The 23163-nt window shown below is 45.2% G+C and overlaps 1 protein-coding gene across 1 annotated transcript; it reads left to right on the top strand.

The window, feature by feature from the left end:
• Nucleotides 1-1161: 1161 nt before the first annotated feature.
• Nucleotides 1162-22803, top strand: IRS4 (insulin receptor substrate 4). The gene is made up of 2 exons (XM_009899731.2): nt 1162-4895; nt 21277-22803. Exons 1-2 carry the CDS (start codon nt 1391-1393, stop codon nt 21279-21281), a joined length of 3510 nt encoding a protein of 1169 aa, XP_009898033.2. The 5' UTR covers nt 1162-1390; the 3' UTR covers nt 21282-22803.
• The last annotated feature ends 360 nt before the right edge of the window (nt 22804-23163 follow it).

Raw genomic sequence — 23163 nt, 5'->3', positions numbered from 1 at the left:
CTAAAATTGAGGATTTATGTCAATGGTCTGCTTGGATACCACAGCCTGGAGATCACATGCTGTATCCAAGCAGCCACCCAAGTAACGCATGCCAGAACCTAGCTGGCATCGGTCAATAACCAAACTGGGACAATGGTCCAGTGACACAACAACGTATCAAAACCACTACAAAACACTCTGTCACATGGCGTGGCCTGTAACAACAACCCGTCACGTCAGAGACGGCAATACGAGCTGCGGTGTTAGTGGGGACTTACAGGGCATACGAGGCCGAAGGAGCCGAGACAAAAGTCGTGTGCATACAGGCGGCACTTCACCAGCGCGGGCCCGAGCGCGGCCGCCACTGCCAGCCCCCCTCAAATCCCTGACGGTCCCAGCCCGCCGCCCCGGCCCGCGCGCCTTTGCACTCGGCTCCAACGGTCGCTCGCGCGCTGGCGGGTTGTTTACTTCCTCCGTGGCGCGCGCCCGCTCACCCCGCCCGCCCCGCGCGCCAAGGCGTGCCTCTCCCGCCAATCGGGTCCGCCCCCAGCCGCGCGCGGAAAGGCGGGATACACCAGAGAAGAGTCGGGCGAAGGCAACGTCAGCCGGGAGCTCTCGTCGGACCTGGCTTGACCGCCGATTGGCCGGGGACCTTGCCCATCTGCCCAAGCCCCCGCCTTCCGTTTTACTCGCGCCGCCGAACACACATCGCTGCCCGCCCCCGCCTCCCTTATCTGTGTGTGTGAGGCGCGGATTGGCTAACTCCCGGGCCGCTCACACCCCTCCGTCAGTCAGGGCCGGACCCGCCTCCTTCCCCACTCGTCCGTCCCCAGCGCAGGAAACACCCCTCTAGATCGCGGCTAACCGGGGGCTGTTGCTACCTTCCATTGGTCCACTGCGCTGCCCATCGGCCCGAGTCCCGCCTCCGCCGGCCAGCGCACGGTCGAAGCCCACCTCCCCACCGGCTCAATCTACTGATTGGCTGGCTGCGGAAGAACCGGCATTTTCTATTCGCTGCTCTGTTGTGCCACTCCGGCTCCCCGCCCCGCCAGCTCCCCGCTGCCCCCCTCGCCGCGCACGCCTCTGCGCCGGAGGGGCTCCGCCCGCCGCCGGCCGGGGCCCCGCCCCCGCCTCCCTCCCGGCGCGCGCCCCCGCCCTCCGCGGGGTCACGTGATGTTTTCGCCGTGGTGCCGCCGAGGCCGCCTGCGTGAGTGCGAGTAGCCGGACGCGGCGCGGCCGGCGGGAGGGCGCGGACGGGGGCGGCGGGTGGGCACGCAGATAGGCACCGCCAGGTACTGCGCGCTCCCCATGCGTGTCCCTCCGCGAGCGGTGCTTTCCCGGTGAGGGCGGATTCCTGCTGCCCGTTCCCGTCCCCCTTCCCCGGCGTTCCGGACCCTGCCTGGCCCCTAAGATGGCGAGTGGGATGAATGGCCCGGGCGGCGGCGGCGCGGCGGCCGGGGGTGGCGAGGAGGAGCTGGGCACCCGCCACAGGGGAGGCGGAGCTGTGCCTCAGCAGGAGCCCGGCGTGCCCGGCGCGGTGGCGGCGACAGGCGATGGGGAGCCGGCGGCGGGCGAGGGCGGCCGTTGCCCGTCCCCTCAGCCTCACCACCTGCTGCTGCTTCTGCGGCGTTCGCCCAGCGCCTCCCTCTGCCCGGCACCGGAGGCCGCCCCCGCCACCAGCCGCACCGTCCCTGCGGCGGGCCGCGGCGGGCAGCCCCCCCCGGCGAGCCGCGGCGCCCCGCCGCCCGTTGCCGGCGAGGATGTGAGGAAGTGCGGCTACCTGAGGAAGCAGAAGCACGGGCACAAGCGCTACTTCGTCCTGCGGGCTGAGAGCCAGCTGGCCCCCGCCCGGCTGGAGTACTACGACAGCGAGAAGAAGTTCAAGAGCAGCCTGCGGGCGGCGGGGGCCGGCGGATCCGCCTCCCTCTGCTGCCCCCCGCCCAAGCGGGTCATTCCCCTCTACCAGTGCTTCACCGTGAGCCGGCGGGCCGACGCCAAGCACAAGCACATCATCGCCCTGTACACCAAGGACGAGTACTTCGCCATGCTAGCTGAGAACGAGGCCGAGCAGGAGGCCTGGTACCAGGCGATCAGCGAACTGATGAGCCAGAGCAAGAGGGGCTTCCTGGAGCAAGAGGACCATGCTGAGCAGCAGGTGGATGAGGATGATGAGCACTATGGGGCTGCCCTGAGGCCTGGCACCGTCTTCAAGGAGGTGTGGCAGGTCAACGTTAAACCCAAAGGGTTGGGACAAACAAAAAATCTTACTGGAGTGTATCGGTTGTGCCTCTCCAGCAAGGCCATCCACCTCGTCAAGCTGAACTCTGAGGTGCCCTCTGTCCACCTGCAGCTAATGAATATTCGTCGCTGTGGACACTCAGAGAACTTCTTCTTCATCGAAGTGGGCCGATCTGCCTCTATTGGTCCTGGAGAGCTCTGGATGCAAGTGGATGATTCGGTGGTTGCCCAGAATATGCACGAGACTTTTCTGGAGACCATGAAAGCTCTAAAGGCTTTTGCAGAGTTCAGGCCCCGAAGCAAGAGCCAGTCTTCTGGTGGTGGTAGTGGTACCAATCCTATCTCCTTCATTACCACTAGGAGGCACTTGGGCAACCTCCCACCTAGCCAGACAGGCTTGCAGCGAAGATCAAGAACTGAGAATGTTGCTGGAGGGACTCCTCCTACCACCAAGAGCAGCAACCCTTATCGCTTCAGAACATCTAGTGAAGGAGAAGGAACCATGACTAGGCCTTTTAGGTCGGTGACTGGGAGTCTGATCCACCTGAATACTGCACGGATGAATTTGGGCCGGCAAGAAGGGAGCGGAAGGTATGTGAAAGCCGCTTTCAGCTCAACTTATCACACCAGGTCTGCTTCGCTGCCCGTTTCTCATTTTCCCTCTACTACAAGTCCCATCAGTGTTTCTTCAAGTAGTGGCCATGGGTCTGCTTCAGACATGTTGACCAGGCCTTCTAGCTCATCTGTTTGTGGTTCTCCAAGTGATGGGGGATTTATCTCCTCTGATGAATATGGGTCCAGCCCTGGAGACTTCAGGTACTTCCGGGTCAGGAGCAATACACCGGATTCCCTGGGAAACACACCACCCATCAGAGAGGAGAACTGTCTGAGTGAGTACATGTCCATGAGTAAGCAACAAGCAGATGATGGCTCAAGAGATGATTATATGGAGGCTGAAAAGTGTTTCAGGAAAAGAACTTACTCTCTAACAAAACCAACTTCTGCAGCGGTGCAGCAGAAGACTACACAAACTACAGCTTTGTTGGATGAAGATTCTGCAGGAAGTCATGGACGATTACTTTACTCAGAAACGCAAAAACTGAGAGAGAACCATGAATTGGAGTACAACGACACTAACCTTGATTCTGTGTGTAACCAAAGTAGGAGTAAAGCCAGAGATGATGGGTACATGCCAATGATGCCAGGAGTTGCATCTTCTCTATCCAGCAACAGTGATTATTTGCCAATGACTCCTAGAAGCATGTCTGTTCCAAAACAGATTAACAATTCATGGTCACCCTCTCAGGTTGACTCCAGAGGATATATGATGATGTTTCCAAAGTCTGGCTCTTCACCTGTACGAAGTCCTTTAACTGGATTTAATTCTAAAGGAAGTAGTGAGAAGATCATAAACAACGAGTATATGGATATGTCACCTGGTAACTCAGCTCCAAAGCACCCTGGTGATTCGAATTACATTCACACCAGTTCTGTTTCCAAAGGCTTTAGTTCATATTTTTCTTTGCCCCGAAGCTTTAAGGCATTATCAGGACAAAATGGTGATCACAGCGAATACGTTCCAATGTCTTCACCTGGAAAACTCTTGTATGGTGGACCAGAAAATGTAAAAGGAGTCAGCACTGAGGCTCTGGCTAATGGCATCTCTAAATTGCCAGCGGTGAAAAGTTCAGATGAAGGACTTGTGCAGAACAGGGTTACCAGGCCCACAAGACTTCCCTTGGGTACAAGAGGTAGCAATACTATCCCAAGAATGTATGATCGTACGGTTCCACCTGAGCCCACCAGTCCCGGGGAATACATAAATATTGATTTTAATGAGAAGGCAAGTAACACACCGTATTCCTTGTCTGCAGAAGGCTCCCCATCGTCTCTGGGCTCAAGTAGCGACCACAGACAGTCTCCGCTGTCTGACTACATGAGTGTTGACTTGGATGTCCAGTCACCAAAAGCAGCCAAGGAACTGTCTAACTCTCTAACAGATATTTCAATTTATGGAGGTTCTAGTATTTCTAGAAACCAACCAAACCCTGACTACGCTCGGCTTTCATTTGGTACTGCTTGTGTTAGCACTGCCGGTAGCAGGACTGATGACTACACAGAGATGACGTTCAACATGGCAGCAACTCCACCTCGGCCATTTGCTGCTGAATCTGACAATGGTGTGAAGATGGATAGTCCTTCTTCTATTGTTAACAGGCTGTGCATTGTTGATCGATACGCTGGTAGCAGTAGCTTCTCTGTTCCTAGCTCTGAACCTCCTATGGGACCGAAAGTGATTCGAGCCGATCCTCAAGGCAGGAGGAGACACAGTTCTGAAACATTCTCTTCAGCTGGGACTGTGACCACCTCCTCCTCTTTCTTCACTGATAGTAGCAAAAGACACAGCTCTGCCTCATTTGACAATGTTTGGTTAAAACCAGATGAAAGCATTTCTGATGGTCAGGAAAGCAAAATGTCCAGGGACACCTCAACTGGATTTCAGAATGGCTTAAACTACATCGCTCTGAATTTACGCGATGATCCTATAAGCTGTGAGGCAAGTTCTGCAGCACCAACTTGCCATCTCCAGAATGGTACTTCAGGTTTGGACAGTGGAGCTTACGTAAGCATAGATTTCAGCAGATCTGATGGGCTGAAGTGTAACTCTACGAGAAAAGGTTTGTCATTTAAAAGCACTTTTCTTTCACGCTTGCTTAACTGTAGGAATTAGGTTCTCTGCTTGATACTAAAATGTGGCCTTCAGAGCTGGGTAAATGTTTTTTAGTATCCTGTATTATTCCTGTACAACCAGTTGTAGCACAGCATCCTGACTGCTGAGCAGCAGTGGAAGGGAATGTGGTCCTTGGCCTGAAGGATTTCTGTGACTCGGCCAGGCAGTTAGAGGTGTTATCAGACTAGGATCTCTCTTGGTTTTTATAACAGCATTCTGCTAGTATAAACATCAATCCAATTTAATGTTGTGAATTATTGTCCTGAGGTTATAGTAGGCTTTTTCTCTCTTCGCTTCTGTTTTCCTTTTCTTCCTTTGTAAAGAGATGACTCGTTCCTTTTTTTTCCTCATGAGTTTGATATTTTGTCATTTGTGTCATGGGTAGGGAGAGCTGTAAATTGCTATATTTGGTTTAGACATCGATTGGGAGCCTAGATCCATTTCTTTCAATGAATGTAGGTGAAATGCATGGTTTAGGTGTGTTTTAAGTGCAAATCAGCCCACATTTATGTAGTTGAGTTTTATGTAAATAGAACTTGGGTTTTCCAGTTGAAGGCTCTGGCTTCCAAAGTATACTCATCCTCCGGAGAAGCCATCTCCTGGTACCTGACCAGGGTGATAGAGAGCTTGTGCAGCTCAGGCCCTTCACCTGCACTACTTAGTAGTGCCCAAGGGCTTACCTGAGCCGTGCCTTTTCCTCTGCTGTATGGTGGGGTCAGCCTTTGGCATAGCAGATGAGGAATGCTTGTAGTAGAGGAAAAGGCTCTTGGGGTGTCTTCCAGGACTAAAAAATTGGAGAGAAGGCTGCTAACTTTCACACAATCAGTGGTATGACCGAGCTTAAGGTGATGCAGTTTGAGGTGTGCATGAAAAATAAGTGTGTTGGTGGTGGGAAGGAAGAATGTGGGGAAGAGGAGGGATGCTCCTATTGCCATGTTAAGCTTTCATGGTGGGAGTGAAAACTAGTAATTAGTGGTGTTACGCATGTCCTCTGCTTGAGCAGCAGCATTTGTGCAAGCGCTGCATTGCACTGTGACTTGGGAAGTATAATCCTTGTGTTGGTGACCCACTGAACTCCTTAGAGTAACACACCCACCCTGAGAGAAAACTGTGTGTGTTGGAAATGATGTTTTCCTCTCTTGGCAAATGTACGTGTAGTCAATAATTGATGAGGACTAAGAGGAAATATTTAATCGCTGTTGGACATTGATACTTGTCTACTTCTCTGTCAACAGAGGAGGCAGGAAAGGGGTGGGCTGCTGCTGGCTTTTATATTTTTAGTTACAATCTTAAACACTGAAATGATGGGAGGGTTTTGTTGTATGTAGTTTTACTTTAAAACTAAATATCTAAAGGGAGAAGGTATTGCAGGAGCTTAAAATTGTGTAGCCTTTAATAGTGGAAGGTACAAGCCTGACTCAGCTTGCATGCCATTTGCAGTCTGGCAGCACTGCTTGGGGCTGCTCAGAAATGTGTGGTTTGCCTCAGTGTTTTTTTTTCCTTCTGCTTTGTTTTGTTGGTTGGAATCAAATTTAGAAGACATTGAAAGTTGCCAGTCTGAGAAGTGCTTTCTTCCGAAGTTAGTCTTTCAGCACTTCAAAGAATTGTCTAAGGGCAAGGCATGCTGATTGCTGGGGCTGGTTTGTGTGATTTCTTTGGTGTTTTTAAGTAAGTCCCAAAGACAGCAGAATTCTTACTCGATCTTAACTCCACTCATGATTAAAATCTGCATTAGAAAGTAAAACGGGGGGCAGGGGGAAAAAAGATCAGAGATGGTTTCCTTTCAGCTGTAGTGCAAACAGTACCTTTAAAAACATTTTTCAAGAGATAATGTGTTTGGAAATTGCATTTATATTAAATGTTTTGCGCACTGCTGTTGCAACAAAATGTCTTTGGACCTGTACTTGGGGATTTTTCCTTGGCTGTTTCAGGTTCTGGAGGGGCAAAAGACTTAGAGCTGCTGGTTTGCATTGTGAATTCCACTTTCATTTGCAGTTTTCTGGAAATGAAACATGCACTAAAGCAAAGTGGAAGAATCTCGGCGCATTTAAAAACGTGGCTTTGACAGGAAGTTATATGTGAGAATAATAAGAGCTTAGGTTGGTGGTTTCTTTCTAGTCCTAAAAAAACACAACCAAACAAAAAATTATAAAACAGTGCTCCAGAACAAGGCCTAACAGTTTTCTGTGAAGATAGCATGAAGTAAGAGGGCAGGTGGGCTGTGAACACTTGTAGGTAGCTCATGAAGAGGTGGGCAGATTTTGGACCAGTCCGGGCTAAAAGCAGCTTGCCCAACTTGAATCCAGTGCTGTAAATTGGTGTGATATATTTGTTCCTTAGTAATGACTTAAGGTTCTTGATTATAAAGGTACCAGTTTTCATTCACATACCAAATTGTGTCTGAACAAGCATGAATTTAAAAGTCTATATTCTTTAAACAACTTTTCAGTCTTATCCATTTTGAGTACCAAATAAGAAGCTTCACTCCTAAACCTTTTGTATCCTGGAAAGGTGTAGTGTGCTGGTCTGTAATTGATATTTTTAATACTTTTGGAGACTTCTAGCAGAACTGAGTGCTGTGGTTTTTTTCCTTCCCCATCCCAATCTCTGCCTGAAAAAATTTCTGTGGTAAAATTAAATCTTAAGGAAACTGCTAAGCAGATGCATTTACCCTTTTATTTCCTGGAAGGGAGCTGTTCCATAGGTATTAAATCCTATCAGGTAGAGAACTCTCTCTTCTCCCTAAACTGCAGTTTTGCTGGAAGGAAAATACTTCAGATTGTTTGTTTTTGTTTTGTTTGCTGAAATGGAATATTGTGTTCTGTGCCTCAGCTGCAGTCTCCTGACTGCTGAGAGTGGTAGAGTGATTTCCCATGCATCACTGCCCTCTCGTAATTCCCAAACTACTTCTGGTTCAGGTTCACTGATGCAAATTAAAAAAAAAACACTCTTTTTTTTTCCCTCCATTTCCATTCATGACAGGGATGGAGGAGTTAGGAGGGCACTAACTTGAAATGCTAAATAGGCCTGACTTACTTAACTTAGAGGTTTAGGCAAAACTCAGCGCAGGTTTTCTGTTGATAATGATGGTGATGATAAAAAGAACATAGGATTCTGAATTGTAATGCTTGAAGTTTTAGAAGGTCATTAGCAAAACAGTTTCATCATAAAATTGTTACACAATATTGAAGCAAGCGGTTTGCTGCTTTGATTACATGAATCTGAGTCATGAAATTTTGTGCTAGGAGTACAGAACACTAAAGCTACTTCAAACAGGGCTTAGCTAATGTATACCTTGTTATTGGACCTGGTAGAAACTGGGGAGGATAATGAGAACGGGGCGGTAGTGAACTGCATAATCGGTCCTATATAATAGAAGTTTCTTCAGCCTTAATTAGAAATATTAAACCCACAAAGATACCCTGGACTCCAAAACCAAACTAGGCTGTTCAGAGTACAGGTAATGTTCAGCTTAATACCAACCCACCTATTTTACACCCACTCTTTAATCTTATCTCTACCTGATATTCTAACACTATGGTGAGAGATTGTTTCAGAAGTTCTCTAAAGTGCAGGATTATAATTTAAATGTTCCTCACCTTTTTAATCTCCTCCTATGCTAGACTGGGTGAGAGTGTTGTGTACCCTGTGGGGAGCTGAGAGGAGGGAAAACAAGTACAGCTGTAAAGCAAAGCTTGTGTTCCAAATTGTTCAGACCCTTTATAGTATTTTGCATATTTCAAATGCAGAATCTTGCAGAACAATATACACTTTGAGAAATTCAGAAGTTGGACATTTAAGCTATTACTAATATAGTAAATTACTGTTTATGGGATACCAAGCAAATAACTGCCTGTTTTGGGTTTCAGACTAGTGGTTTTTAAAAGTTTGCTTCAAACTGAGTCTCTTTTGTATTGGCAGAATACTTAAGGCACAGGCCCATGTAAAAATAACTTAAGAACCCTACTGCAGCACATCCCAGTGCTGCTGTGGATCCTGCATCTTTGAAATAATGCTGGAATAGTTATTCCTAAAAAATCAGATGAAATCCCAGACCATTGTAATCTTGCTGTAACAGATGCCACTTTAAGAGTCTTGAGTGATTGCTGTGCTTGAAAATACCCAGGGTAACTTTTTCAAGTAGTATATGAGCTGCTGAAAGCAGAACAACATGGATGGAGTCAGCTAATTCTGACGTATTTGACCAAAATCAGGTGGTTTTTACTTGTGCTTGGGTGAGAAAATCTGAGATACTGAGAGAGAATGCTTACTTGTAGTGAGTGTTGAAATACTTTTGGAAATCAGCTTTTCAAGCTTCATACCTGTAGTTGCAGCTGATGATGATGTGTCTTTTTGGAAGTCTAAAACTTTCTGCCGGCCGCTGTCTTGTAGGTTAAAGCTCTGCTGCAGGACATGGGGAGTGCTGGGGTAATCTTGTACTGGTTCACACTGCTTATTTTGAAAGTTTTTTTGTGAAATCTTTAATGCATTATCACCCTTCTGGTTTTCCCTCTAAAATTTGACATGTTCCCCTCCTCCCTTGCTGTCCAAGGTCCCCTTGTTGCTTTTGGGGTAGGTGGTGTGCAGCTCTTACTCAACTCAGTCCTTCCAGTGGCTGTTTTCCAGCCTGGGATTACTGGAGTGGTTTGTCGCTGGGTGTTTCTTTGGGGTTTGTTGTATGTCCAGTGGCATGTTAGCAGTAGGTAGTTTGGGTTTGTGTTTTCTTTGCATACGCTTGACTTTTATGAAAGGATCTTTAATAACTTTTCTTCATATTGATTGCTGAGGGGAGGGTTCATACCTTGAGGTTTTGGTTAGTACTCTAAAGAGCTTATAGTACTGTGTTGTACTGTGCTGTATGTTTGTGTGCTCTGTTTGTGGATCTGTGGTGCTTCCAAAAACATGCTGAACAGGGTCCACTATGCTGATTGCACTAACAAGTTTGTTTTTCTAATCTGAATCAGAAAACAAACTCTGCAGCTGTTAGTACTGTTGTGATCAAATGTGGTGGTCTCCAACTCAAAGGAAAATGGAATGATAAAAATGAAAGGCAGGTGACAGTCAAGCTCTGTGGGGCCTGGGGATGTGCTATTACTGCTGTTTTGTCCTAAAAATGTAGCATTATCTTATGACTCATCCTTAAATGGTGTGTTATGACTTGGCTGGAGAGCTGTCCTGTGGCCCATCCTGCAAAATTGCTGCTTGATTTATTTTTCGTGTTTAGCTTTTGCATATTAACAGTCCCATGATCAAGTTGCAGTGTTGTCTTGCAGGTTAAAGTGATGACTAGGGGAAAAGGGAAAAGAATGTTCTAGTTTTAATCAAGTCCTACATCTCTGTAAAGGTCATCCAGCTTAGGGCTGGTTACGATTTAGTTGAGAACCTTGATCAGTAGGGATTTGTGACATACCTGAGGGCAGTGGGAAGACAAAGGTAAATTAGCCTGACTCATCAAAGGCATTTCAGAGGTGTTGCCGAGTATCTTATCTAAGTGATCTCGAACATGTAAGTGTTTGGATTTGTGGAGATTTTGCTTCGGGTGTAGTATTACCCCAGGAGCAGCAGTGCAGTAGACTGTTAGCGAGAATTTTCTGCCCTGGTTAAGTTGTGAGCTTAAGGGCAAGGGTTGCTTATTGCAAAACATGGCTAAATTAACTGAAAAATAATATGGTTGGATGCTAACAATTCAGACTGCTTGTATGTGTGTGCGTAACTGTGTGATGCGTGCCAGTGATTTGTGAGTTAAGTGTAAGGTCTAATCTTTCTTAATCTTCTGAGAAGAAAGGGTTTTTGAAAGAGATGGCTTATGCTGAAATTAATACAGTTAAGATTTAGCTATAATTCCAAGGTGATGATACAACTGAATGTGAGTCAAGGAAATTGAAAACTTTAAAATTACTACTAAATGTGAGTAGTGCTTGTGTTCACTGCATAGCATTATGTATATTATCAATTTACATAAATGCAGGTGGAATTATTATTTAGGGATAAAATAGGTAAGAATAATGTTCCCTTTTTGCTAGGGTGTGAAAGGCTCATAAGTATGTTTCCTAATTGGAAAATTAGGCTTCCCTTTTAGAAGAACAGGGTTTTGTGGAATGACTTGCGGACATTATTTCTGAAAATCATGGGAAATAATGCCAAAAGGGGTGCATGAAATCTGGTGAAGTTTTGCTTCTAAATTTATTGAGGCACTAATGAATATCTTTCTTCCACAGGGAACAGTGTGTTTCTGTTCTCATACCCATGCCAAACTAACTTGCTTTGTTGTGGATGGCTCTTGCTGAACAGCTGAATTTGCCATATTACCTTTTTTTGATGCTGAATAGCCTGAATCTGAGTTTTTGTTTGGTTTTTTGTTTTCTTTTTAAACTGGTACTTTACACAGATCCCTTGGGCTACAGGGAGTTTGGAGAGGTCTTAGTGACAGTGAAGCAGATGCATCCTTAGATAAATGAGAACTTATTGCATACTAGACCCAGAAGAGCTGTTAATGTAAGCCATGTGGTAGCTTGCTTGTGTGAAAATCCCGTTTAAGCTATTGACAGGCATTGGTGTTTCTGCAACTTTGTAGCCGTTTTCTTCAATTGAGCTAAAATGGCCCAGAAAAACCAGCAAACGGTCCCTAAAGGCTTTTATTCCAGTCTGGGCACCTTTGCTTTCCTGATGTAAGTTACCAGAGCCTGTTTGCAAGTAGGTTCCTGAGGGCATTCTTCAGCACAAGATGGATGCAGGCAAAACTTGCATCACCATGGAGGAAGGAACATGCTTTAAGTTCTGTAAATCTGAAACAATGAAGTTCCTTGAGTCTAAACCAGTATGGGTATAGGGGCCTGAAGGATGCTCTTTACTGTATGGATTTTTATTTTCTAGTATTCTAAGTTAGAAAAACTTGTAAGCTGTTAGGGTTTTCAGTAATAACATCCACTGTTGAGCTTAAACTTCCAGAATATTTGCTCTTCCTTATGTGAGACACTCTGGGGATGCGTTTGCTACATATATTTAACTCTGATGGTTGTGGTGGGTTTTTGGGTTTGGTTTTGTTTTGGTTTTTTACAGCAAGGATGTTTTTAAATTGCAGATTGTAGTGAAAAGGAAATCAGATAGAAATGAATTTAAAAAGTGATTTGATCCTGAGGTTGTTGAGACAGTATTAGGCTAGTGAGTCTGTTAATGACAATTTGTTGCTGCAGATGTGATCTCTACTTGTAGAACCTGAAGACGTAGGCAGGATGGAGGTTCCCTCTGCGATGCCACAAATGTAAATGTCTTGGTCCCTGTCCTAAGGAACTTACAATTTAAAAGATGAAACTAAAGAGAGGGATGAAACTTAGTGTGCTGGGGTGGAGAGGAGATAAAGATCAAGGCTACTACCATTGGCAGAGTGAAGATAAGAGCCAGCCTGCAGAGAGATAAAAGGCTGTAAGAGAGGAAGCTGGTAGAGGCACTTGGAAGGGTATGTGCATGGTAGGGAGCAAGGGAAGGTGGTGAGCTATAAATACAGTGGTTGTAATGGTTTCAGTGACTTGAAAAGGATGAGGTAAATGTCAGAACCCTGGCCAGGATATTAATCTTGGTAAGAGGAATGCGGGCCAACATGTATCTCTGAGTTAGGAGCATGTCCCAATGTTTACTTCTCTCGTTTAGATGTGAAATGTAGATGTTTTTTTTTTCCTTCCCCCTTTCTGTAAGTTCATTTTCCCTGCAGCTGTGTGACTGGTAGATTGGGTGCAAGCAGAGCTGCAGGAATGTGTCTGCCACAGCGCAGGATCACCCTGTGGAGTGTTCCTGCACATGGACCTGCATCGTCTGTTCCTTGTGAGACTGCTCCAAAAGCAGCTAGGGAATTGCCCTGGCAATTCCTTCTTGCTGGTTCCTTTCTACCTTTGGAGGGGCTTTTTAGGTGGTGTCTCAGGGTTGCAGGCACTCTTCTAGTATTGGGGAGGAGGCACCAGCGTGTCTTCTGCAATATAGTCACCTTTAGGATTTATAACCAGTGTTTCATAGGGCTTGGAGTCCAGCTGTAAACAGGGAGGTCTGGATGGCACCTGCCATCACTGCTGCAATGCTTTCAGCTGCTTGAGAGCAGCCTGTAGAAACTGGAGTGCAGAGTGATAGCTTTAACAAGACAAAATTACTTCATTTCTCTGTTGGTAGATCAGGTTGAGCAGGCGTTGTAGTGGCTGCAGGTGAGTCTGGAAGTGGTGGCAGCAGTGAGGCTTGATTTGCTGTTGAGGGTAGAAGTGATTGAAATATTAATGCTGACATGTTCCACAAGGTAAACACTGAACAAGAGTTACACACTGTTGGTTAAAACTTGTCTATGTGTAGACACAGTTTAACTCTGTCCTTGTGAGCTCCTGGGCAGCTGAAGGCCCTATCCTTGGATTTGTGCTTGTTCTGTGATTGAGAAGACCTCATTTCACACATGCAATGCACTCTCGACCTTTTTTCTTTCTCCCCTATATCAGCCAGGGCTTTGGGTCTCCTGATGTCAATTAGAACAAGCAAAAAATTCATGTGTGCTGCTGCTGTGTGTGCTAGCAGGTGATGGCTTTATAGCAAAGATTTCTTTGTGCAGGCATCCATGGGTAAAAGGCAGGGTTGAGAAGTAACTGCTTGTTATGTGGCCATGTAGTAACTTTCTGCCTTTGACATTTGTGGCAGCAGAGAAAGAAAGAAAAAGGTAGTGCTGAATGCTGGCTAGGGTGGTTGGGGAGAGCAAAGGGATGAACTGGGGCAGGTGAAACTTCCTGTAGAAAGGAAATACCAGGAAAGGTGATGTGGAAGGTGGGGAGCTGTTTTGTTAGTCATGGGTGACGCTGTCCTTTCTCTTACTTGTGTTCATAACAATAGTTTTGCTCACTCAGAGACTTGTGTCTGCAAGTAGACACCATCCAACAGAGGAGGAGCAGGGCAGGTGTATGTGATACTTCCCCACAAACATACACCCAGCCTCTGATTCATTTACTGTATTGTTTTTTAACCCCAGCTTGGGGGATTTCCTGGGCCTTGTCTCTTTTGTAATCTTCCATGGATCTTTAATCCAAGTCCTTTTCTAGTCTCTCTTTGAACCTGTGTAAACTCCTTGTCTCCACAGCAGCCTGTAGTCACTCAGTACACACTGCATGCCACCCTCACTGGCTGTTTTGGACCCTACTCCACACCAGCTTTGTCAGCCCTTGTTTGTGTATTGGAAAAGATAACAAACCCTATCTTTTCTCTCCACGCCACTTAGGATTGTGTCGATGATATATCCTTCTCTGCCATACACTTAGCCAGTGTCCTGTCAGGAGCTTCCTCTACCACACAGTAGGGACCTGCAGTATGATATTTGTAATTTAATTTCCTGATACCTCCTTGTGCTTCTCTGCAGGCTGAGTGGCCTTTGTTTGGCCTTTGTTACCTGGCTGTTCCTCACCAGGAAGCTCTTTAATGCCTTTGAGTTTTTCTGCACTACTCTGAGGGTCTTCCAGTAATTCAGGGTCCTTTTTGAGTGAGGGGAGCAGAGCTGGGCATACTGGTATTTGATGTGGCTCTTTTCTTTCCTGTATGTTTTCTAACAGTTCTTAACTTCCAGTGTGCAGTAAGAGCACAGGCAGGAAGTATGTTCATCCCTGTTGGCGCTTCCGGGTGCTACAATTTACCTATGGTCTCTGCAGCTCAATAGGTCAGTCGTAGTAACTCACACACTTGTCATGAGAGTGCTTTTGAAAAAGCAAAACTTCTTTTGATTCTTCTGTGACATGAAAATCTGAACTTTTTTGTGGGTTTGAAGTGAAATTATTAGTGCTGTCTTGCTATATTGTGATAGAGCTTTAGCTTTAAAAACAAGCAAACCCAACCCCACCCCTCCCCAAACCAAAAACCAGCCCTTCTTCCCCAAGTTCTTGTCAAACTGTCCAGTGCAATTTGAGTTGGTGTTAGTCCCCTGCCAAAACAGCGTGCAAGTGTCCTAATCCTAGGAATAGTACCAGGAATTAGGGAGCATGCGTAAGGCCTTCCTAGAAAAAACACTGCTGTTTATTAATAATGAACAGTGCCTGCTTTTGCTGTTGCAGAAGATAAGGCATTTCTGCAAAGTGAGTAAAAACCATCTTAAAGCATGGGAGAGGTTTTTTAGCTGATGAAATTGCTAAGCACTAAGAATAGCAGAGCCATGTTTTGAAGGCACAATTGTGGATGAAGGTTTTTGTAAGAGTAACTGTAGCTGCTAGTTTTTTAGAAGTACAGCTTGAAGAGAAATCTAATTTACTGGGATGTATTGTTACCACTCCCCATGTTTATTTAGTTTATCCAGTGAAAAGTGGGTCATGTGGCAGGGTTTTTAAAAAGAAACGTTTACTTGGTGTTTTGGGTTTTCTTTGCTTGTGGGAAGTCAGGAAAACTGTAGATGCAAAATATATTCATTAGCTGGACTTGAGGGTCATTAGTTTGTTGATAGACAAGGAAAGTACATGGAACATGTGATTAATGGTAAGCTTGTCATTTCACACACTTTCCTGTGTCAGAGCCTCATGTGGGAGATCCAGGTGCAGTTACTGCCTGGGCAGCGGCCACAGCAGTTGTGTCAGTGTGTGCAAATCAAGAGGGAACTCTGCTTTTCTTAAGTGACACCACTTGCCTCCAGCAAGGTCTGGAGCTACACCATTAAAATAAGAACTTGAAGAATAGGCCAATGTCTGGTTTTGGTAAGACTGGGGGGTGGGGAGGGGGATGGACGATGGGATGGGGGCAAATCTCACTAATTTGGGGAAATTACCTCCCTCCTCCTGACCTCTGTGTGGCATGTCAGGCTTGAAATGTAATACCTGTCAGTCCTCCTGCTCCATGTCCTAGCGTCAACAACATGCTCTTCAGCACGCACGTTGTGTCCTGAGGTCGTGCTGGGATTTGGTGCTTTCCTGAACAACAGGAATATTGTGTGGCCATGTGCACTGAAAGTCCAGGGCTGCTCTGCTGCTTTTGATCTGTGTAAGGCAGATTAATTCCGATTTCCCCCTAACCTGAAGTTCAGGAAATGGAGAGTTTCAGTAGTGTTACCCAGAAAGCATTAAGCTGTCGTAGTCTTTGACATGGAGATTTAAAAAAATTAATTAAATTAATATCTTCTGTAAGCAAACCTTTTATCCTTTTAGGAATCACTTGCAGAGCTGTGTCAGTAAAAGCCTTTCCTGTAAAAACAATTACTGTTTAGGATGGATGGATTTCTGCTGGGTTCTTAAAACCTCTTGGTTTGTTGCAAAGTTGCCTGACTTGGATGACCTTAGTAGCTCAGATGTATGAAGCAAAGTATAGGTTTGATCTCTTCTCATCCAACAAATGGGACACACTGGGTTTACAGTCTGAGAAATTTAGACTGACCAAATGCTCTGCCCCTGATTTTTATAAAGCTATGCATTATGTAATACATGGTTGGTTTTTCTTCTTGCAAAAAAGCTTGCAGGGCACTTTTCAACGCGTTCCTTAATTTTAAACAAAAGGATTTTGAGCAGTGGCATCCTGCCCATCCTGGTTTAGATATTTGCCCTCTTAGTTTCCCTTCTGCCCTTGCAAATCTTTTCCTCTTACTGCCTGTGTGTGGTTTTACAGTCTGATCCCATCTGAGACTGATGAATTTAAACAGAATTGTCTAAGGGGGTGGGCATTGCCTGAATCTTTTAAACTTTGCTTAAGTATTTGGAGAGGTGACACGTGAAAATGTTGGGGTGCTTTCTGGACTTGTTTTCCATATTAAAATGTTCATAGGAAGTTGAATTTGCATTGTTACCAATATTCTGAAGCAGCAGAGTTTGATTTTGAATCAAGACTGAAGCTTTTGTGTGCGATCTGTTAACTGAGCTGAGGTTTGAATAAACAGAAAAGCCCAGTGTAGGGTGCAATGAAAACACCAGAGAACAGTGTATTTCTAGGCTGCTTCAAAAGTACAGAGGCTTTTTTGAGTTCATGTTTTTGCTGCTTGTTTTGTTGCAATCGATTATCAGGTTCCTCCCCCCTCCTTTTTTTTTGTGTTCTGGTGGACTGAGCAGATTTTCTTGGAAGAGCATGTGACAATCCAGGAACAGCTGTGTGTTTACACTGCAAGTGAAAGTTATCTTCAAACTGGTCATATCTGCTCTGGCCACTGAGTTTCACTTAGTAGCACTCATGTTTTGGGAACTCTGATGGGCCACTTCATGTGCATTGTCCCTCTCTTCTCAGTTCATGCCTCATAATGTAGTTTTCTTCTAGAAGAAAACCACTTGAACAGCTTCCTTCACTGTTCAATCGGTGTCGAGTCAAACAGATTTGTATGGGATCTGTGATGAAATGCTGATCTGTTTGTTTTTTATTGCTGCCCAGCAGTTTCTGTATTTGTACCATTAACTTAGAAAATGGTTGGCTGGGGCATCTGATGTTATGAAGACTGAAGTAAGATCAGATTGTTTTCTTTGAGCACTTCATGGTCTCCATTAGTTTAGTTTCAACTACAGGCTGCCTGAAAGGTGGAAGATTAAGGTGTGGGAGAGAAGAGTCACCAAGGAGCTTAATGGCCTTGTTCTCACTTAGTAAAGATGTGCAAAATGGGTTTAACCTAACTTCCCTTGTGGTGTATGTGCAGGTCTGGTGCTTTCATGCAGGTACTTCTGTGTAAGAAAATCAGAGCTCTGAGGTCACCAAGGCTCCTGCTCAATCCCTGCAGGCAGCTGTAGCACTAAATGCGGAACACACTTTGGTGGGTGATTCAGCACAGGTGCTCTTCTTCTTGGGGAGGGCATGGTGGGGGAAACTACATCAGCTGGAGCTCCTACAACTTTATGGTTCAGAAATCAGTGCTGTGGCTGCAGCTGTAGAAACTGTCCCTGGCTCTGCTGGAGACCCCACTCACCCCTGGACACAGCCTCCACTGGCTGTGATGTGGCATTTCTCTGATGCTTAGAGGTGGTTGGTGGGTGATCTGTGGTCCTGCTGGACTCCTGAGTGCCCCCCTTCACGGGGGTGGTGACTGTAGGCACTGTGGGAGGGATGTGGCAAGACCTCAGTCCTGTCTTAGATTTCAGAGGGATTTTTTTTAATGTAGTCAAGTTTCACGAGTTTGTTTCTGCCTTTTCTGATACTGATAAGTGTTCACATATATAAAAGTTTGTGTATGTAGAAAATGCTCGATGCTTTTATCCCAGAAAAGAGCTGATGACTCAGGGCATCAGCCAGCTGTACTGCTCCAACTGCAATATTGAAATTTCCAGCTTTAATAAGGGGATTAGTGAAGTGGTGACAAGCAGTAACTCCATGTCTGAGAGACTCAAGGCTTTAGGAGACAGTTATCAGCTCTGTAGGTAGTGTTCAACTGGAGCTTATGTTTATTCATAGTTCTATTTTAGCTTAAAAATGAAGAGGAAACATGTTAAAGTACAGTTTACTAATTTGCCCCCTCCCCCCTGAAACTGAGACCTTGTTTAACAAGCACAGGGTTTTGGGAAGGCAGGAGGCTGCAGGGAGATCCTGAGCTTGTCTTGGTGTAAAACTGTATTTGAGCCAGGGAATTCATAAGCTGTAGAGAAACTTAGCTGAGGATATTTTCTTCTGATGTCTTATAAATGGATCTCTGTTACTCTGGGCTCTGATTAGTTACCTGGTGATCTTGCTTTGGAATTGGTTATTGTGCTGCCTTCTGAGTTAGAGTTGTTCAAAGACTCAAACTTGGGAGTTAAAGCAGGTGTGCTTTTGTGGTTGGGTTTTGTTTTATTTTTCTTTCTTGTAAGCTCTTCCCCTTCTCCTCCAAGTATCTGTAATGTAGTTTGTCATAAGCTTATGAAAGTTTTGAGAAGGTTTTAGGTATAAGGACTTGAGTTCTGCCTCATGGGATTGTCTGGTTCAAACAACTAGGCCTTTGCTCTTCAAAATGTTTCGGGGATATGCTTGGAGAGATTAGAATAACTTGTCCAACAGCTTTCAGGTGTGCCGTGTGTGTTAGGCGTGGAGGAAAAATGTCCTGACAAAAGCAAAGACAGTTTTTGAAGTTCCTTTTATGTAAGCTTGCAGGTCCACAGCAAGGAAAGGGTGGGGGGGATGCTGGCAAATGTTAATTTTTACTGAATGTATGTTTAATAGAGAAGCTCTAAGTGCTGTAATGTTTGCCTGGCATGCATTGTTGAGGTGTGATTCAGTGCACGCTGCGGTGCTTGTTTTCATCCTTTGGTCCTACAACAAAATAGTATTTTTCCAAAGAGGATAAGTTACTAATAACAGCTTCACTGGGCTTTTGTGAAAGTAAAGCCAGCACTAACCACACCACACTCTGTGTGACAAGCAGTAGTTTTTTGTAGTGATCTTCAAATGTCTGTGAAATAATACAAATGGAGAATCCTGAGCTCTGGGTGTATTTTGGCTGCCTCTTCCTTGACTTGTGGAAAACCAAGCTACTGTACTTCTGACATCACTGCCTATTGGAAAAATGAAACTCAGCAATCCAGAGCTTGAGGTGCCTGTGTAGGGTACAAGAGTTTTCCTCTGAAGTTGAAGGACCCATCTGTACTGCTGCACAGCTTCCAGCCCTGCCGTGGTCTATGCCCCTCTGTCTTGGTCAGCCTTTGCTCAGAGCTGGGGCTGTCCCTGCTGCAGCGATAGGGGCAGGGCTGAGCAGTGCAAATCATCTGAGCTTTGTTCTTAATTTCCTTTTCTTTCTTTTCTTTTCTTTTGCAGGGGTGGTATTTTTAGCTGGACAGAAATCAGAACGTCTTTAAGTTAGGGTGGAGTTTGTGTGTGCATATTTTATGATTGGTTATGTAAGTAAACATACAGGTTTGCATCATTATGCACAAGGCTGGCTTGTTCTTTAGGGCCTCACATTTTCTGCAGCATGGTGAGACTTAGCTGACTTCCTTGAAGCCCCTCAGAGGAGCACAGGCAGGGTTAAGCTCCAGAGCCTCTTGTTTTGTTGCCACCACCTTGCTTTATAATGAAGTATCCCAATCCTGCAGCTCTTCCAAGTGGCAGTGAGATGTCCTGGAGCAGTGAGAGAGCTAGTACTGGGTGGCTTTGAGGGGAAGAAGTAGACTATGCTTGGTCTTTGGAATACATGAAATACAAACCTCTCTTGCTAGCTGTTGGTTCTCAGTCAGAACAACCTGTTATTTCCTTCTTTCCCTGTAATGCCAGGAAACAGATTCTGCAGACATGTACCTCAAACCTTAAAGACAAGGTGACTAAAGTCACAGGATTACTAGAGGGCTGTGCCCTCAGTCTTGGTGGAGAGGATGAAAGTGGTGGAAGAGTACAGCTGGTCAGGACTAGAAGACAGTGTAAGCCAATGATGTGGCTGATTTGCCCTTCCAGACTGAGAAGTAGTGTTCACATTGGCCCTGTTGGGAGTGGAGGGGATTTTGTAGTGAGCTGAAAAGTGACTTTGGGTATGTTCTGCAGTTTGTGTTGGCACTGCTGCAGAAAGCATTCGCATGCCCTTGAGTTTCTCTGTCAGGAACCTTCTAAGTCACTCTCACCTTGCCATGTGTATGGTTAATTGCAGAGCTACCTTCCTGCTTTGGGGTCATCCTCTCTACTCTTGCCATTTCTGCACCTGACTATATCTCCCTGTAATACAAGTTCATATTTCCTTCCCCTCCTTTTACCAAGCACTTTGTGTTTCGTCTTTCCCAGTCAGTTTGAAGCCCCTGGGTTTTGCTGAGAACAGTAAGGGTGGCTACCTGCTTCTGTGTCCTGTGCTGCCTTCTAGTGAGACATCCCTGAAAAAGGGAAAACTGTACTCTGAGGTGTCTATTAGAACTAAATTAAGCTTTTTCCTGAAAAGCTGAGGACAGGGCATGCAGCTGTCATGACTTGCCCCTCCTCGTTTGGAGCTGGAGTTGCAGTGTTTGTATTGCAGTTCTGTACCTGCTGTGGATGGGGGTTTTGGCCACAACATGAATTACGTCTGGGTAGGCAGAGCTGCTCTACGTCCCGCTCAGAGGTGTTGTGTGAGGATGGAGATCTGAAATGAAAGGCTTACAGTTGCAGGGTGAAGATGGTTAGGGGCAACTGTAAGCTTGCATGCTTCCCACGCTGCCTGGGCTGGCCATGCTGTGCTGGCAGCTACCCGAGTTGCACTCCAACCTACACGTGTCAAGTCTGTGGTGGCAGTGGCTCTCCTGTGCCTCCTTTAGGCTCTGTGGTTATTCCCCGTGGCTTGGGATTTCTGGTGTCTGTAGTGTTCTGCATTCAGCAGCTGCTGCTCCTGCCATTGATGAGCTCTGTGCATTCTCCTCCCTAGAAAACAGCTTTTTTCCCAATATAAGTTGTGTTTAAAATGTCACTGACTTTTAAAAAAAATTTTCCCCTCCTCTCCTTTCTAGACTGAGCGTTGCCATGGAAACCATTGTTGGACAGAAGACTTTTCTGCTGGTAACTCCAGAAACTGTGTGGTGCTTTTGGAAGCAAAGCTCAGCTCCAGCCGGCTACTTTCATTTCCACCAGCACGGACATGGACACACATCTTTTTAATTAAAGTTTTTTCATAGACATCAGCTCTCTACAGATGAATTCAGTTGAATGGAGAATTTTTTTCATAGCTGTGCTTTGGTGATGGAATTTGGTCTTTCACGTCCTATCTATCTGGGAGGCAGTGTGAATGCTAATAAGAGATCCCTGTGTGCCCTTTTCTTCCTCCTGCCTCTCCCATTAATTCTTTCTTTAATTTATATTCTAAGAAGTCAAAGCTGGTTTCTGATTGTCTGTTTAACATGGGGTTTGCTTCTTTGGTACATAAACAAGTGGTTAGCTTAAAACATGTATTGTTTAGAAATATTTTGGCAGTTCAGGATTGATTTTGTCTTTTTTTTCAGGTGGCTGGGTGGAAGGAGGGATGGAGAGGTGCACAGTAGCTTGAGGGATGAGCCCAAATGGGTCTGAGGAGGAGAGACCTCTTCTGCCCCCCCTTTAATTTTATTTAATATATTTTTTTTTAAGGTTTTGCTTTCATGGTACAAGAGGTATTTCTTGATCATAGGTTAGGGTATTTTAACTCGACTGTCTGTCAGAGCTTAAACGGCAGTTTCTTTTTTTGCTCAGTTTTGGTATGTACAAAGTAGGATTAATGGGCTGGTTGTCTTGTAGTTTGTTTTTGTTCTTACCCTCAAGATACTTGTTTATAAATACGAATTGTGTAAAATGAGGTTTTTGTTCCTGCATCCAAACGGAGAACTGCAGAGTTGTATCCAGCGTTTGTGACTTCTGCATTATACTTGTCAGCTGTAGCTTTTTAAAGGGAAACCACCCTCATTGATCTTACTTTCAACCAAAGTCCCGTTTGTAATTTTTTGGGGGACTGTTGCTGTTGCTTCTTCCTGGCATACATAATGGGGGGGAAAAAAAGTAAAGTGCTGGCTCATCATTTGTCTCTATCCCATTTACAGAAATGTGAACAATGGCTGTTTGACATTTTTAAAGTGAGCCCTGAGTTTTCTGCAATTTTAAGTGCTTCACTCTTGTACTGGAGGTTTTTTTGGGGTTTTTTTTGGATTGAAATGAGTTTAGGTTTTTAACACTGCTATGAATTTAAAGAGCATGACACTAGTCATTGGTACATGTGATGTGTAATAACAGGCACTGACGATTGAGAAAGGGTTTAGAAGTGGAACACAAATCCTCATGCTGTACTGCACCACACAGCTGGTAATCCTCCTCATTGTATATTGTACAACTGATCTGTCAGGCCGCCTCATCTCCAACATACAACCTTTCCATTGCTGGTACAGACGGTGTAACAAACTGGGCCCTGTCAACCCAGGTCGCTCGGCGCTGGGTAGCCAGATCTATTTTTGAGTAGTATTAAAACGTACACATCACTAAACCACCTCACCAAAACACGAAGATTTTTGTTTTTCTGTAAAGAACCATGGTACCGATCAGTTTACACAGTATCTGGCGGCAGGGAAGCCTGCCGCTGCAGGGTTTAAAAGCACAGACCTGGTTGTGATTCTGGAAGAGAAGTTGACATTGGTACAGTTACTTGTTGCTGCTAAACATACAGGAATTACAAACAAGACCACTCTAACAGACCACGATACTGTCTTGCCATACAGCTTTTGTTTGGTCTCGTAAACGAACGATGCAATATACAGACAGCTTTTTATAAAGCTTTACATCTTTTTTCTAAGAAATCAAAATTTGGATGAAGATAGTTCTAAACATTTAATGTGAAAGGAAAAAGGTTGTTTTGAAGAAATTTGTTACATACTTCT

The sequence above is a fragment of the Dryobates pubescens genome, chromosome 18 (assembly GCF_014839835.1).
Source record: "Dryobates pubescens isolate bDryPub1 chromosome 18, bDryPub1.pri, whole genome shotgun sequence".
Lineage (NCBI taxonomy): Eukaryota > Metazoa > Chordata > Aves > Piciformes > Picidae > Dryobates > Dryobates pubescens.
This window is presented reverse-complemented; position numbering and strand designations above follow the sequence as displayed.

Bases quoted from the DNA above. Each gene is read 5' to 3' on its own strand.
- IRS4 (XM_009899731.2), top strand. From the start codon at position 1,391: ATGGCGAGTGGGATGAATGGCCCGGGCGGCGGCGGCGCGGCGGCCGGG.